This window comes from Pyrenophora tritici-repentis, chromosome 6 (assembly GCF_003171515.1).
Source record: "Pyrenophora tritici-repentis strain M4 chromosome 6, whole genome shotgun sequence".
NCBI lineage: Eukaryota > Fungi > Ascomycota > Dothideomycetes > Pleosporales > Pleosporaceae > Pyrenophora > Pyrenophora tritici-repentis.
In genome coordinates this window covers 2366082-2378748 of record NC_089395.1, presented here as the reverse complement: position 1 = coordinate 2378748, position 12667 = coordinate 2366082, and the positions used below count along the sequence as shown (strand labels likewise).

The 12667-nt window shown below is 51.9% G+C and overlaps 6 protein-coding genes across 6 annotated transcripts; 4 read left to right on the top strand and 2 right to left on the bottom strand.

Moving 5' to 3' along the window:
- Positions 1-901: 901 nt before the first annotated feature.
- PtrM4_121350 (Trichoplein multi-domain protein) lies at positions 902-1556 on the bottom strand (the record flags this gene model as incomplete). The annotated part of the gene is made up of 2 exons (XM_001935399.2): positions 902-1386; positions 1445-1556. The coding sequence occupies 2 exons, from the start codon at positions 1554-1556 to the stop codon at positions 902-904; spliced, it is 597 nt and encodes a 198-aa protein (XP_001935434.1).
- Positions 1557-2236: 680 nt separating this feature from the next.
- PtrM4_121340 (DUF4210 multi-domain protein) lies at positions 2237-4722 on the top strand (the record flags this gene model as incomplete). The annotated part of the gene is made up of 2 exons (XM_066108463.1): positions 2237-2515; positions 2590-4722. The coding sequence occupies 2 exons, from the start codon at positions 2237-2239 to the stop codon at positions 4720-4722; spliced, it is 2412 nt and encodes an 803-aa protein (XP_065961648.1).
- A 514-nt stretch (positions 4723-5236) lies between these two features.
- On the top strand, positions 5237-6158 carry PtrM4_121330 (PspE, Rhodanese-related sulfurtransferase; the record flags this gene model as incomplete). Its single annotated transcript, XM_066108462.1, has 3 exons — positions 5237-5524; positions 5580-5836; positions 5936-6158. The coding sequence occupies 3 exons, from the start codon at positions 5237-5239 to the stop codon at positions 6156-6158; spliced, it is 768 nt and encodes a 255-aa protein (XP_065961647.1).
- Positions 6159-6281: 123 nt separating this feature from the next.
- Positions 6282-6545, bottom strand: PtrM4_121320 (DUF1421 domain containing protein; the record flags this gene model as incomplete). Its single annotated transcript, XM_066108461.1, has 1 exon — positions 6282-6545. The coding sequence occupies one exon, from the start codon at positions 6543-6545 to the stop codon at positions 6282-6284; it is 264 nt and encodes an 87-aa protein (XP_065961646.1).
- Positions 6546-9315: 2770 nt separating this feature from the next.
- Positions 9316-9537, top strand: PtrM4_121310 (uncharacterized protein; the record flags this gene model as incomplete). Its single annotated transcript, XM_001935396.2, has 1 exon — positions 9316-9537. One exon carries the CDS (start codon positions 9316-9318, stop codon positions 9535-9537), a length of 222 nt encoding a protein of 73 aa, XP_001935431.2.
- Positions 9538-10957: 1420 nt separating this feature from the next.
- PtrM4_121300 (SdhA, Succinate dehydrogenase-fumarate reductase, flavoprotein subunit) lies at positions 10958-12568 on the top strand (the record flags this gene model as incomplete). Its single annotated transcript, XM_001935395.1, has 1 exon — positions 10958-12568. The coding sequence occupies one exon, from the start codon at positions 10958-10960 to the stop codon at positions 12566-12568; it is 1611 nt and encodes a 536-aa protein (XP_001935430.1).
- Positions 12569-12667: the final 99 nt, after the last annotated feature.

Below are 12667 nucleotides of genomic sequence, written 5' to 3'. Positions count from 1 at the left end.
GTCCCTGGACATGCGATGCAGCTTGACCGCCTCAAGTAATCTTTCGCCTGCAACCAAAAAATAGACACATGGCCGTGTGAATATAGGGTTGAGAGTGGATAGTAGAGGATTGTGGTAGCACGAGGAATCCCGGTGAATGCATATGCATGCATCTGCAGCATTGACCTGTGGTGGTGGGATGTAAGAGGGATGGGGAGATGTGCGAGCGAGGCTGGAAAGAGCGAGTGGCGTCTCTAGTGCGGAGATCAGATCTCATACGGCAAGCGCCAGCCTCTGCCTCGGTATTTCCATGCATTCGAATGTTGGAACGCAGAAAGGTGGGACCATGCATGCGATGGCCTGGCTAATGTAGTTGGTTTTGTATAATCTCTTACTTGATTGCTCCAATGGGATGGGCGTCCGATCTTGCGCATCAAAATGGCACGTACAGAATGCATTGTCAAGTCAACCGCTCCTCCTCTTGGAGCTGAGCCGGAGGCTGTACAAGTGACTTTGATTACACGACAGTAGCAATGACGTGACAATGGAATTACACAACTTGATTCCAGAAGGCATTAATTTATTCGGGTTACTCGAACGTATGTGATATTCTATATTCTTACGTTTGTTGAGCATAGAAGCAGCATCTGCATGACAAACAGTGCATGGTCAGGCTACTGACGACACGGGCATGGCCGTTCAGCGTAGCATTTCGGGGTACGCTGGTATGGTGTAGTGACTCCCGGATACGTTTCTCGGGTGGAGCTGAAGGATGTTGCTTCAGACAGACAGTGGCGTGTTAAGCACCTGTACATGAACCGGAGCTTGTCGGGAAAACGTCGCCCGACGGCTTGCAAGAACGTGTTCATTGCCTGGGATCCAGAGGTCGACGTCACGCGTCTCTACAAGATGGTCGAATTCCTCAGGTTTTGGCCATGAGCCTCTGCGCTTTGGCAAGCAAAACGGTGCTTTCGCGACCGAGTTTTCTCTTGCCATTGGGACCTCCCCTCGCCTTGGCCATAGTTTTTCTAAAGCGCTCCCGTTCAGCGATTTTCTTCTGACGCTCCCTGTCTGCCTCTTCCCTCGCCTTTTGCCTCTCCTCGGCTTCCTCCCTCTTCTTGCGCGCCACTTCGCTCTCTTTCTGGAATGGTTGTGGACGCCGTCTTCGCTCCTGCCTCTCTATGTATCGGCTGGCTTGAGGTTCAGGTGACTTCTCTTCCAGCATAGCGACTCGGTCAGGGTGGGGTTCCAGGCTGGGTTCTGGTACAGGGTCGGTCGTGTTGTCGGCTTCGCGTTCATAGACAGATTTGCGCGGTGCTGTTGCTTCCGTTTCTTCACGTGCTTTGAGCTTTGCATACTGCTTCTTTATCTTGGCTTTCTCGATGAGGCTCTTCTTGATCTTTTCGACTATGCGCAAATTAGTAGGTATGGTGGAGAGCTACGCTTGATGGGACCCAATACGTACTTTTCCGTCTATGGGTGCCATCGGGCAGATTTGCAGGGCCAATCTTGAAACCTTTTTTCTGCTTCCATGCCGACGACTCGCCGCCTTTCTCATGTCGTGGTTTTACTCCCATGATGACGACAGCGGTGGTGGATGTCGGTAGATCAAAAGTGAAAAGTGAGCAGGCAAAAGACGGCACAATACCGCGCACGCGCGCGTAGTTTCCTCACTCAGTCTTGGCAGAAGCGGGGCGGGATCGGCTGCATGGCTGCATCACTGCACAACTGAGGCCGTCTCAGCTTTGAGCACCGTTGTGTCTCTGCAGAGCATACCTACATACAGTTCCATCTATTCACTTGGTAGCGCACGTGCAGGCACAAAGCCAAAACTTAATTCTTCTCGTCGTGTGACCTCTTGCGCCAGGACCTCGGCCAATACCGGTTCGACCGACTGGAGCTCCTTTATCAGCAGCGATTAGGAATTTGCCGTCATCCAAGTAGTTACAAACATCACAGCGCACAGCGCATAGCCAGTCATCCCTCTGCCTCTCCGCACCTCAGCCCGGAGCGCTCCACGGTGTTTCGCCTTGTTTCCTGGCCAGTATGACTGTGTGATGAGCCGGCCGCTGGAGCCAACGCATTCGCGCCAAACTGCTTCTTTTACTCACATCATTCGCCGAGCCAGCACGCGCTCCATCCTGACCTCACTGTCTCCGCCGTCGTCACACTTCCATAATCCCGCCACTATTATCTGATTCCACTGAGATACTAGTACTCATATCTATGCTGTTTCTTACAACATTCTCTTTCAGTCATGCCTATTTTCCATGATCCCAATGATAGTCCACCCGCGCCGTCATACTTGGCTCACACCTCGCCCACCAACCTTGAAAGAGGTGGAGCCACGGGACTTGACTCGGAGGACGATTGGGGCAACGCCATGCGACAAGAAGAAGCCCTGACTGCCCAACGGTCGCTTGAAGTAGACGTCGAGTCTTCCACCCACACGCGCAAGCCGTGCATGTTCGGTCGCAATGAGTGGATCGAGAGGATAAAGAAGACCAACAGCCCATCATGGTTACAGTGGCAGGGTGTGAGTAAAGAAAAGCCAAAATACACTCGGTAGCGCTTGTGTATTCATGCAATAAATACTGACTTGATTTCTAGACCGATATCGCAAATCATGGGCCTATCCCACCACGTCCGACTTCTGGAGACCGTCCAAGCCTTCCACGAACGCCTACCACCGAATTGCAAGCTTCGCGCACTTCTACCCCTGACCATGTCCGAGATGCTGCAGCGGCAGGCCTAGACATCCAGCGCCCTCGATCGGCATTACACTCGGGCGACTTTCGGGAACAGAGAGCGGCTACCGCAACCGACCATGGCCACTCGTCTGCCGGTTTTGTAGCCACTTCGCCTGTGGTTCCTTGGGACCGTTCGTTTCCCGCGGCTGGATATCCGACCCGTACTAGCCATGTCCAATATTCCGAGCCGAGCAACGACGACACTCGTACTGTCGCGCGGGCACGAGCGACGTCACACTCGTCACACAGTCAATTCACACTTCTGCCACCCACAAGCCCCCTTGTGTACCAGGCAAACAACACAGATCTAGACTTCTCCTCTGGTCCGAGTTCGCGAAAGACCTCTCCAAGTCCTGACAGAAATAATCGCAGGCATACTTTTACCCCGCCTTCTTTTCAACCGTACCAGTCCATACAAATGGCGCGATCCGCAACCGGAACTCCTGCAGCTCGCCATCTTCGTCATGGCACCTCCTTACCGTATCAGGCGCATCAACCTCGGCGATCCATGACAAACAACATATCCGAACCTTACTCTCTCTCACACACACCCTATCTGAGCCCCCGACGGCCATCTTTCTCATCCGAAGCATCCCCACTCCAACACGCTCCGATGGTAGGTTCATACGAGGAGTCAATATTGCGAGGACGTATGTCAACTACGCCTTCGCGACCTCTAGACTTTGTCGCCAAAATCGGCGTCCTTGGGCGTGGAGATTGCAAGTCGAGTCTCAGGTGCCCACCTCATGTAACAGTGCCTTTTCCTGCAGTCTTCTACAGCTACAATACAGGCAATGGTAGGATCTCAGATAACGAGCCAAGTCCATATGTCGGTCTCATAGACCTGGAAAACTCATTACCAGCGCCCGATGAAAGCAAAGAATCCGGTAAACGTAAGCGTCGCCATGCTGTACCTCCCCCCGATCAAGATGACTTGGACTTTCGGATACATCTGGGAGATGAAGAAAGTCTACAAACAACAAAAGGGAATCTTCGACGAAAGGAGAAGAAGAAGAGACGGTCGACTTCACCGAAAGCGCCTCCCGGGGGTTGCTACCGGATTCCGCCACAGGGCCAGCTTCAGATAGTACTGAAGAACCCGAACAAGACGGCCGTGAAGCTATTCCTCGTCCCGTACGACTTGTCAGACATGGAGCCAGGGCAGAAGACCTTCATCAGGCAGCGCAGTTATTCTGCGGGGCCTATCATCGATATGCCCTCTTCTTCACGAAAGAACTTGGGCACAGACTGCCCAGAAGCTGCTCTCAGTAGTTCCGACGATCCCAACGACCGACCTATTCTGCGATACCTGATTCATTTGCACATATGCTGTCCGTCAAAGGGTCGGCATTATCTGTACAAAAGCATACGTGTCGTTTTTGCCAATCGAGTGCCAGATGGTAAGGAGAAGCTGAGAAATGAAATTCAGCAGCCAGAGCCAAGATACAGCACGTACAAACCGACAAGAGACTCTATGGCATCGCAAAAGACCCAGTCTAGCGGGCCTCAGCTTACAGACAAAGTCTCCCGTCGTCGCAGCGCTGGATGGCCACTTTCTCACTCACAGCAGGCCTACGATGCGCTTGATAACATTAGGCAGCACACACCCTTGCCTCCTCCAGCAGTGAAGTTTACTGGTGACAATGCCAACTCATCTGCGTCGAGCAGTTTCAGCTCACATGTAGCCGACTTACAACCCATTCCCTTTGCTCTCAGTCGACTAGCTGCGATTCATTCACGACCTGTTTCTCGCGAGTGCATGGATGTTGATCCGAAGAGCCCCTTCAGGACACCTGTTACATCACCGAGGCCTGTCGTGAGCCCGAATAGCTCCAACGACGGCACGTTTGAGAAACTCAGCAAAGGCGACATTGGGTATGGTGGGAATGCCTTTTCACCACTCGGGAGCCCAACTGGACCTCCGAATGCAGGTCTACTGTCGCAGAAATTGCGGGGGCTGGACGTGCAGCGCGATGGAGAAGAGTCAACGTGATACTTCTGCCGAATGCCCATATACAAATGCATATTTCTTTGTTCCTATTTGGCCCATGTCGTCCCATCTTTCCTTACTGGATACCCCACATACTTATCATACATCTTATATGGCGTTACGCATTGTCACTTCTATATTAGAAAAGGGCCAAGGGCGTTGTTAAACAAAAGTGGCTACTTGGGAAGGCATTATCTACTCCACTTTAGGTTTATGTAAAATTATAAAAGTTCAATGAATATAAACACCAATGTTACAGAATCGTAGGCCGCATACTCATGCACAATGATGCCATGCTTGTTGTAAGGCTTAGCGTCCGACGTTCGCGCAGAGTTCGCGAAGAGTGACGTCGGCGTTAATTCGCTACATCCGAGCTTCAACTTTCTGCTACCGACAACTCGGCATCTTTACTGATAGACACTATTACAACCTACCAACCTTCTAACCACGGAAGTCCCGCCACGATAACTCCAAGGAGGAACCACATACGAACTCTTTTCCGGTCTAAATCGCAACTATGTCCTCAAAACACTTTCTCAAACTCCTGAGCTCCACCCCCCGATCGCAAACCTCCGTCATCGGCCGTCAACCAGACCTCTTATCCAGAATCGTCGGCTCACAAGCAGTACACGGCGGCTCTCCATTCGCGCAAAAGAAAAGCATTCATTCGTGGTGCAATACAGAACCCACGTTCCTTATAACCAACCCATTACAAATAACACAAACACGGCACTTCCACCCATCCCCCCGCTCCCTCCGCTCCAGCCCCAGCTCGACGGAAAACAAACTCTACGAATTCGACGATGTATACACCCCTCCTTCCCCTCACCCTGACTTATCCATCTAACCCCTCAAAAAAGGTGCTCCACATACTCGAACACCCCTCAGACTCCCGCCTCCTAATCGACGTCCGTGAACCCCATGAATACGACGCAAACAGTATCCCGACGGCGATTAATATACCAGTGACATCGCACCCGGATGCGCTACTACTGCCAGAGGAAGAGTTCAGAGAGCAGTTTGGGTTTGAGAAGCCGCCGAGGGGGAAGGAAGTTGTGTTTTTTTGTAAGGCGGGGGTGAGGAGTAGGGCTGCTGCTGGGATTGCTAGACAGGCTGGGTAAGTCTCCGTCTCTCTATGTGTGTCCTTTTACTGGGAAAGGGGATGGAGGGCTAGATGGATGTGTAGAGGGCCAACAGCTAACGCCTTTTTCAACAGATATGTAAATGTGGGAGAGTACCGCGGCTCGTGGCTTGATTGGCAGAAGCGAGGAGGGCCGGGGACGAAGACGCCACCGGAGCCGCAGGGCGTGGGTGAGCCGACGAGACCGGTTACGGAGACTAAGCCTACGGCTAGGACGGGGTCGAGTGGGGAGGAGAACTTGGGGCCGGATGGGAAGCCCGAGTATCCTCCTGGGGGACTCATGGGGACAAAGCAGTAAGAGTATTATGAATGTTTGCATGGATTGTTGATATACCATCTGATGTGCCACTAGACATTAATGTCGAGGCATGTATATACATTGCCATTCAAGCTATCTAATTCGAACTTGCTCGTACACGCACTAAGACGCGGCAAAATATCCATTCATCTCCATACCCACAACCAACCTCTCCATCTGATTCTCCTCCCTTGTCCCCCTCCCCACCCCATATCCCTGTTTCCCTGTCAACCCGCGACAAACACTCAAAAATACCCTAACTTTGCCCCTCAACTTGGCATACAACCCCTTGACCGTCTCATCGCCAAACCTCTCCTCCTGCGCCCCCGCATTCTGCATCTTGGCAAACAGTAAAATATGCTCAAACACCTCTTCGACGAGGCCCATGATCTTGCGCTGACGCTTCCGCAACAAGAGGGCGAAGAGAATGCTATCGAGACAGGCTTCGTGGGCGTCGCGGAGGGAAGAAACACCCTGTGTTACTCTAACGCCTAGTTCGCGCGCTTCGTCTTCTTCGTTGAGGCGGCGTTCGACGGTTGCGACAAAGGCGTCAAAGTCCGCCCATGGTTCCGCGATGCCGGTTTGAAAAACGTAGTTTGTGAGCGTGATGACGAAGTGGTAGGCTTCTGCTCTGAATTGGCGGGACGCCGTGTCGGTGTATGAGCGAGGGAGGTGAGCGACTACGAAGAGCATGCGGAGGAGGCGGAGGAGGAATTTAAATATGTGGTCGTATTTATCGAGGGCGGAGGTTGTGATGACGAGGTTCAGGGGTGTGGGGGCAACGTATTGGAGGCGGAGGAAGTCTAGGGCATGGAGGGCGTCTGGGTCCATTACTTTTTCTTGTTCGGCTTCAGTGAGGTTGCGGATGGCGAAGTTGAGTTGACCGGGGAGTTCGTCGTTGTCTCTGCTGTTTAGAAGGGGAGTACTTGGTGGTTTGGCGACGCCGGCTGTTAACGTGGTCTGGTAGAGGGCCGAGGAATAGTAGCTTTCGCTGAGGACGCCTCGGAGGGCGAGTCGAAGCTCTGAGCTTGCTGGTGGCCATGATTTTCGGGAGCCTAGCTGAAGACCCATTTGTACTCCGCTACGCATCCTTCCTTTGTGGCGTTCGGCGCTCTCCCGATTGGGGTCAAACAGAGCGGTTGCTAATAGCGAGGAGAATACGCCGTCGCCGAGAAGGTGGTATTGCCGTTGAAGCGAAAGATGGAGCCGTAATTGATGCGAGCGGAAGAATAGACGGACGGTAGCTGCATTGACTAGCTTCGCCTGTGCAGTGATGAGTGGACGAAATGAGAGAGTGGATGCCAGTGACATGGGCGGAGAGAATGTGTTGAAAGGGGCATTTTTCTCTTCTGTGGTGTTTAGTATGCTTCCCACCAGAAGCTGAAGCTCATCTGGTAAAGTTTGTGCGGCCCACTTGGGTGGCGCATTCATGCTCTCAATGGAATCCTCAAAGTAACGATCAAGATGCTGAGTTTCAACTGGAAGCTCTGACACAGGCTCTGGTACAGATGGCATAGGGAGAGCATCAGCAACGTCGGTTGTACGTGCACTGTAGGCCAGCAGTGCCCGCCTCAACCTTTCCTCGTAAGCTTTTGCTTTGGAAGACAATGTCTCAATGTCCTGCCATGCAAAGCCCCACTCCATATCTGGAGGCTGAACAGCCAATCCATCCAGACGAGCCAATGGATGCTGTGGATGTTGCGTCTTCAAGAAACGAAGACTGTTGCCAGTCTCAAATATCGTATTTCCATCTTCCGGAGAGATAAATCTAGGCATCATTTCGGACTTATAGGAATATTCGAATGAGGGAGGGTCGACCGTAGGGTCTTCGACCGCCACGAAACTATTCCTTTGCCAGATAGGCGCAGATTCGTCTTCTTTTCGTATTCCCATCCACTCACCAAGCAACTCTAGGCTGGGCCTGGCAACCTGACAAAGCACTTGGCATGATAATTGACGGAGATGCTCATCTCCTTCTTCCAGCTCTAGGAGACGATGATGCAGAATGGAAGAGAGTTGCTCATTGGTTTTGGCATGTTTGGCAGCATCCACCATACGAGCAACATGCATCAGGATCTCACGGGGCCGTGCAAACTGATGCTGTAACTGCAAAAGAGAGCGTATCTCTGCAGACTGTTTCCCCAGTGTGTCTTCCAAGCTGGACAAGACGCTTGACACCGAAGTAGCCAATGCAACCTTGGCAGCAATAGCTGTAGCCGAGGAAAAGGTTCGCTCTGCAAAGGAGCGTAGATACAGAAAAGTGCTGCCGATGTGTATAAAGTACATGGTCAAGCTCTGGGCGGCGAGTAGAGTCAGACCCGATGCTCGTCCATCCGGTACCGCGGACTCAAATGTCTTCAGCTTGGGATTGAAACGAAAGAGTATAGAAGAGCGAGCCAAACCGAGATTCCAGAGTGATTGCAAGAGCACGTGTCCTTTGAGTATTCGGCCAGCACGGGGCTTGTCATTATCGGATTCCTCATGGCGTACCAGTGTCGCATCGAAGACTTCGGGACCCCGCTCAGTCAAGAATGGCGTGGGGCTGTCTAAATGTTCACCCTTTTCGAAAGATTGCCATGTGTAAAACAAGACATGTTTGTTTGCAGGCCCTTGTTTACGAGCTGTCTCCCAGACGTCTTCCTCGGGCTCTAGCGGAAGAGTGTCGATGGAAATGGTGGACCCATCAAGACTCTCAAGGTCGGGTAGGGGCCCAAACTCAAATGTATCTAAGTCGGGAAGTCGCAGTTCGCGTTCGAGAGTGTGTTTTGGGGCATAGGGGTGGTCGAACTTGATTGATGAGACTGCGGGGTTGGTCAATTGACGCGTTCACATGTTTGTTGAAGACGCGACGGCTCACTATCTAGCTCCAGCGGGGCAAACAGGAAAGACTCGCGCGTGTCGGCATCTTCAAAAGAAGTAGGCTGTCGCCATAGGTCATCTGTACTGAATACATTGACATTGTATATCGAGTCATCTGCCTCCATTGCGGTGCAAGTAGAGATGCGTGGGTGAGGGTGTGGGGTATGACGCGCCCAAACCCTTCAGCCTTACGCGAACCCCTGCAACTTCCGTCACCAGTCCCCGTCGGTACCTGGTTGCGCGACTTGCCCACTTCTTCCACTCCCATTCACCACTATCAATTCACTCGCCCCCAGCTATGCCGCCCCGCAAGAAGGCAAAGGCAAGTGCAGCTTCCGCAGCTTCAACACCGTTACGCGACACGCAGCCCAAGACACCGCAAGATTCTGGCCTTGCACAGCTGCACGATGACCTGCTCAATGATCCCTGGGCCGACGAGCAGGAAACGCAGCTTATGAAGAGCATGATGAAGTGGAAGCCAACAGGTATGCTGTTACGTCAGCAACTCATGCATGACTAATTAACATGTTCATGTCCAGGCATGCACAAGCACTTTCGCATCATCAGTATTCATACCGACATGCGCTCACATGGTTTCGCGAGCGATGATGCACCTCACACACGTATTCCCGGTATATGGAAGAAATTGTGGCAGTTGTATGATCTAGACGCCCTCGATACGCGCGAGAACGAATTCGCCTTTGCCGAAGAACCCGACCCTCTAAACCCCGAGGATGCCGCTCTCATGCCCGAATTTGAGCTCCCTGAAGACGAGTTCGGTGAGATGATGTGGCTGAGACGCTTCCACCGCGAATCCTCAGCCGCTGCCTCTTCACCGGCCATGGTTCCAGTCGATGAATACAAAGACCTTTACGCTCCAGGCATCGGCCTGCTCAACGACCTGCCTGATAGCGTGCGCAGTCAAAAAGCAGAGAGCGTAGCCGAAGCCACACCCACCCCTAGGAATGCAAAGGGTGCCAAAGGAGCTCGAACAGCCAAGACCGGAAAAGGTACCAAGGCTGGAGCTAATACTGCAAAGAACACAAAAGCTCAGAGCACCGTGTCTGAGTCTGCCGAGGAAGAGGATGAGCATGATGATGACGAGGAATCTAGTGTCGAGTCTGAACAAGACAGCGCGCCTATCACTCGACGAGCGAATCGTGCAAAACCTAAAGCGGCGCCAAAACGAACGAGAAAAAGATAAATAGGGTAGAGCTACTGCATGGCGTTGATTGTTTATTGATACCCGGTTCTTCCTCATCAACTTGCTGGACCATTGATCAGCGAGAAGATGAGAATGAACCTATTCCTTGTTGTATTCTCACTCGCCCACATGAGTTGCCACTGGCTCGAACATCTGCGTACATCAGAATCTTTATCTAGAGAGTCATGGGAATGCTCTACGTATGCAGACCTAGTACAGGTCGGATAGGACGCTTGAAAGAGGTCGGTCCAGCAAGACGAGAAGTCACCCAACGAAAGTTTGGTAGACTGAAGATAGCTCCTAATACAAAACTGAATGTTGGGAGCTATGTACTGGTGCCTTGCCGCGTGATATAAATCGCGCTAATGTCAACAGGAACTCTAGCTTTATATGTACATCGAACTTGGGAAAACACGAGTAGAAGGCCCCTCTACATTACAGTGCGACTTTAGTCTCGACATTACTTATATCCGAATTTCAGATATAGCGACGGACTACTACATGATAGCTAGCCTGCACTAGCTCCGTCGGCAACATCCCCTGCTCCCTGCTCCCGCGGGCCAGCTGCCGCGGGTATAAGTCTCCGTTGCGGGGATACCCAAAAGTCACCCGTCAACTTATAGTAGGCTCAACTGGGATCTGCAAGCTTCGCTCTTCATGAAAACTTTTCTTCCGCCACAGCATCGTATGAACTATCAGCCTCTGTCATCATCGTTCAGTTTCGTATCCCCGCGACATGGCATCGCTCACCTCTCCCCCAAACGTCGATGTACTTGTCATTGGTGGCGGTAACGCAGGATTCTGCGCTGCCATTGCAGCTGTAGAGGCTGGAGCACATCGGGTGGTACTCGTTGAAAAAGCACCAAAAGAATGGGCTGGCGGAAACAGTTATTTCACAGCTGGTGCTTTCCGAACAGTTCATAATGGCATGCAAGATCTACTACCTATTGTCAACAATGTAGATCCTGAGACATCAAAACTCATCGACATGGCGCCGTATACCAAGGAGGATTTTCGAAAGGATATGGATCGTGTGTGTCTAGGGCGGTCAGATCCAGCATTGAACCAGGCATTGATCGACGACTCCAACGATACAGTGAAATGGCTTGCAAAGAACAGTATCAGGTTTCAGCTATCTTTCAATCGTCAGGCGTACAAGGTTAATGGCCGCTTCAAGTTCTGGGGCGGCATGTCGCTCATGACTGAGGATGGCGGAAAGGGACTCATTGCAGATCACCAAGCTTCAGCTCAACGACACGGCATCGAAGTGTATTACTCCACACCCGCCAAGCGCATCATCACCTCCCCATCCGGCGCCGTCACAGGAGTCCTGTTAGAGTACAAGAGCGTAGACACACTCATAAACACCAACGCCGTAATCCTAGCAGCAGGAGGCTTTGAAGCAAACCCACGCATGCGTTCCCAGTACCTAGGTCCAAACTGGGACATTGCACGAGTCCGCGGCACCCCATTCAACACAGGCGAAGTGCTCGAATTCGCCATTCGCGACGTCAACGCCAAACAAGCTGGCAACTGGTCTGGCTGCCATTCCACCTGCTGGGACGCCAACGCCCCTGCAAACAGCGGGGACCGTACAGTTTCAAACGAGTTTACAAAATCTGGTTACCCGCTTGGTCTAATGATTAACAAACATGGCGTGCGGTTCGTCGATGAAGGTTTTGATATGCGCAACTATACGTATGCAAAGTTCGGACGCGCTATCCATGAGCAACCGGACGGAGTAGCTTTTCAGGTCTACGATCAGCGCGCGATTCCGTGGTTGCGCGATGAAGAGTATCGTGATGAGCGTGTACATAAGATTTGGGGTGCTACGATTGAGGAGTTGGCGCAGGAGCTCGCATGGAGCGCGGGACTGGATGCCCCAGTAGCCTTTGTCGAGATGATAAAAGAGTATAACGACGCCGTGTATGCGTCTCAAAAAGAAAATCCAGAGAGGAAATGGGATCCTGCAGTAAAAGATGGCCTATCCACGCAGTCTCGGCTGAAGAAATTGGCATTGGCAAAATCAAATTGGGCATTACCGCTTGATCAGGGCCCTTTTATGGCTGTGAAGGTGTGCTGTGGTATCACGTTTACGTTTGGTGGGCTGGCTGTTAATCCTGAGACGACGGCTGTTATTACCTCGAGTGAGAAGGAGATCTTGGGTCTCTTTTGCGCTGGCGAAATGTTAGGTGGATTGTTCTACGGTAACTATCCTGGAGGTAGTGGGTTAACTTCAGGCGCGGTGTTTGGACGAAGGGCAGGTACTGCGGCTGCAAAGGTAGCGGCTACCAAACCTGTGGAAAATGCTTCGTTGGAAGGAACGATATTTCCTGCGCGTTTGTAGATTCAACGCAATGCATAACGTGGAAACTCAGCACAGATGGTGCCATTCCCATCCCATGTATGTTGGGTGACGCATAGCTACTGTATTGTAAAGCCCAAA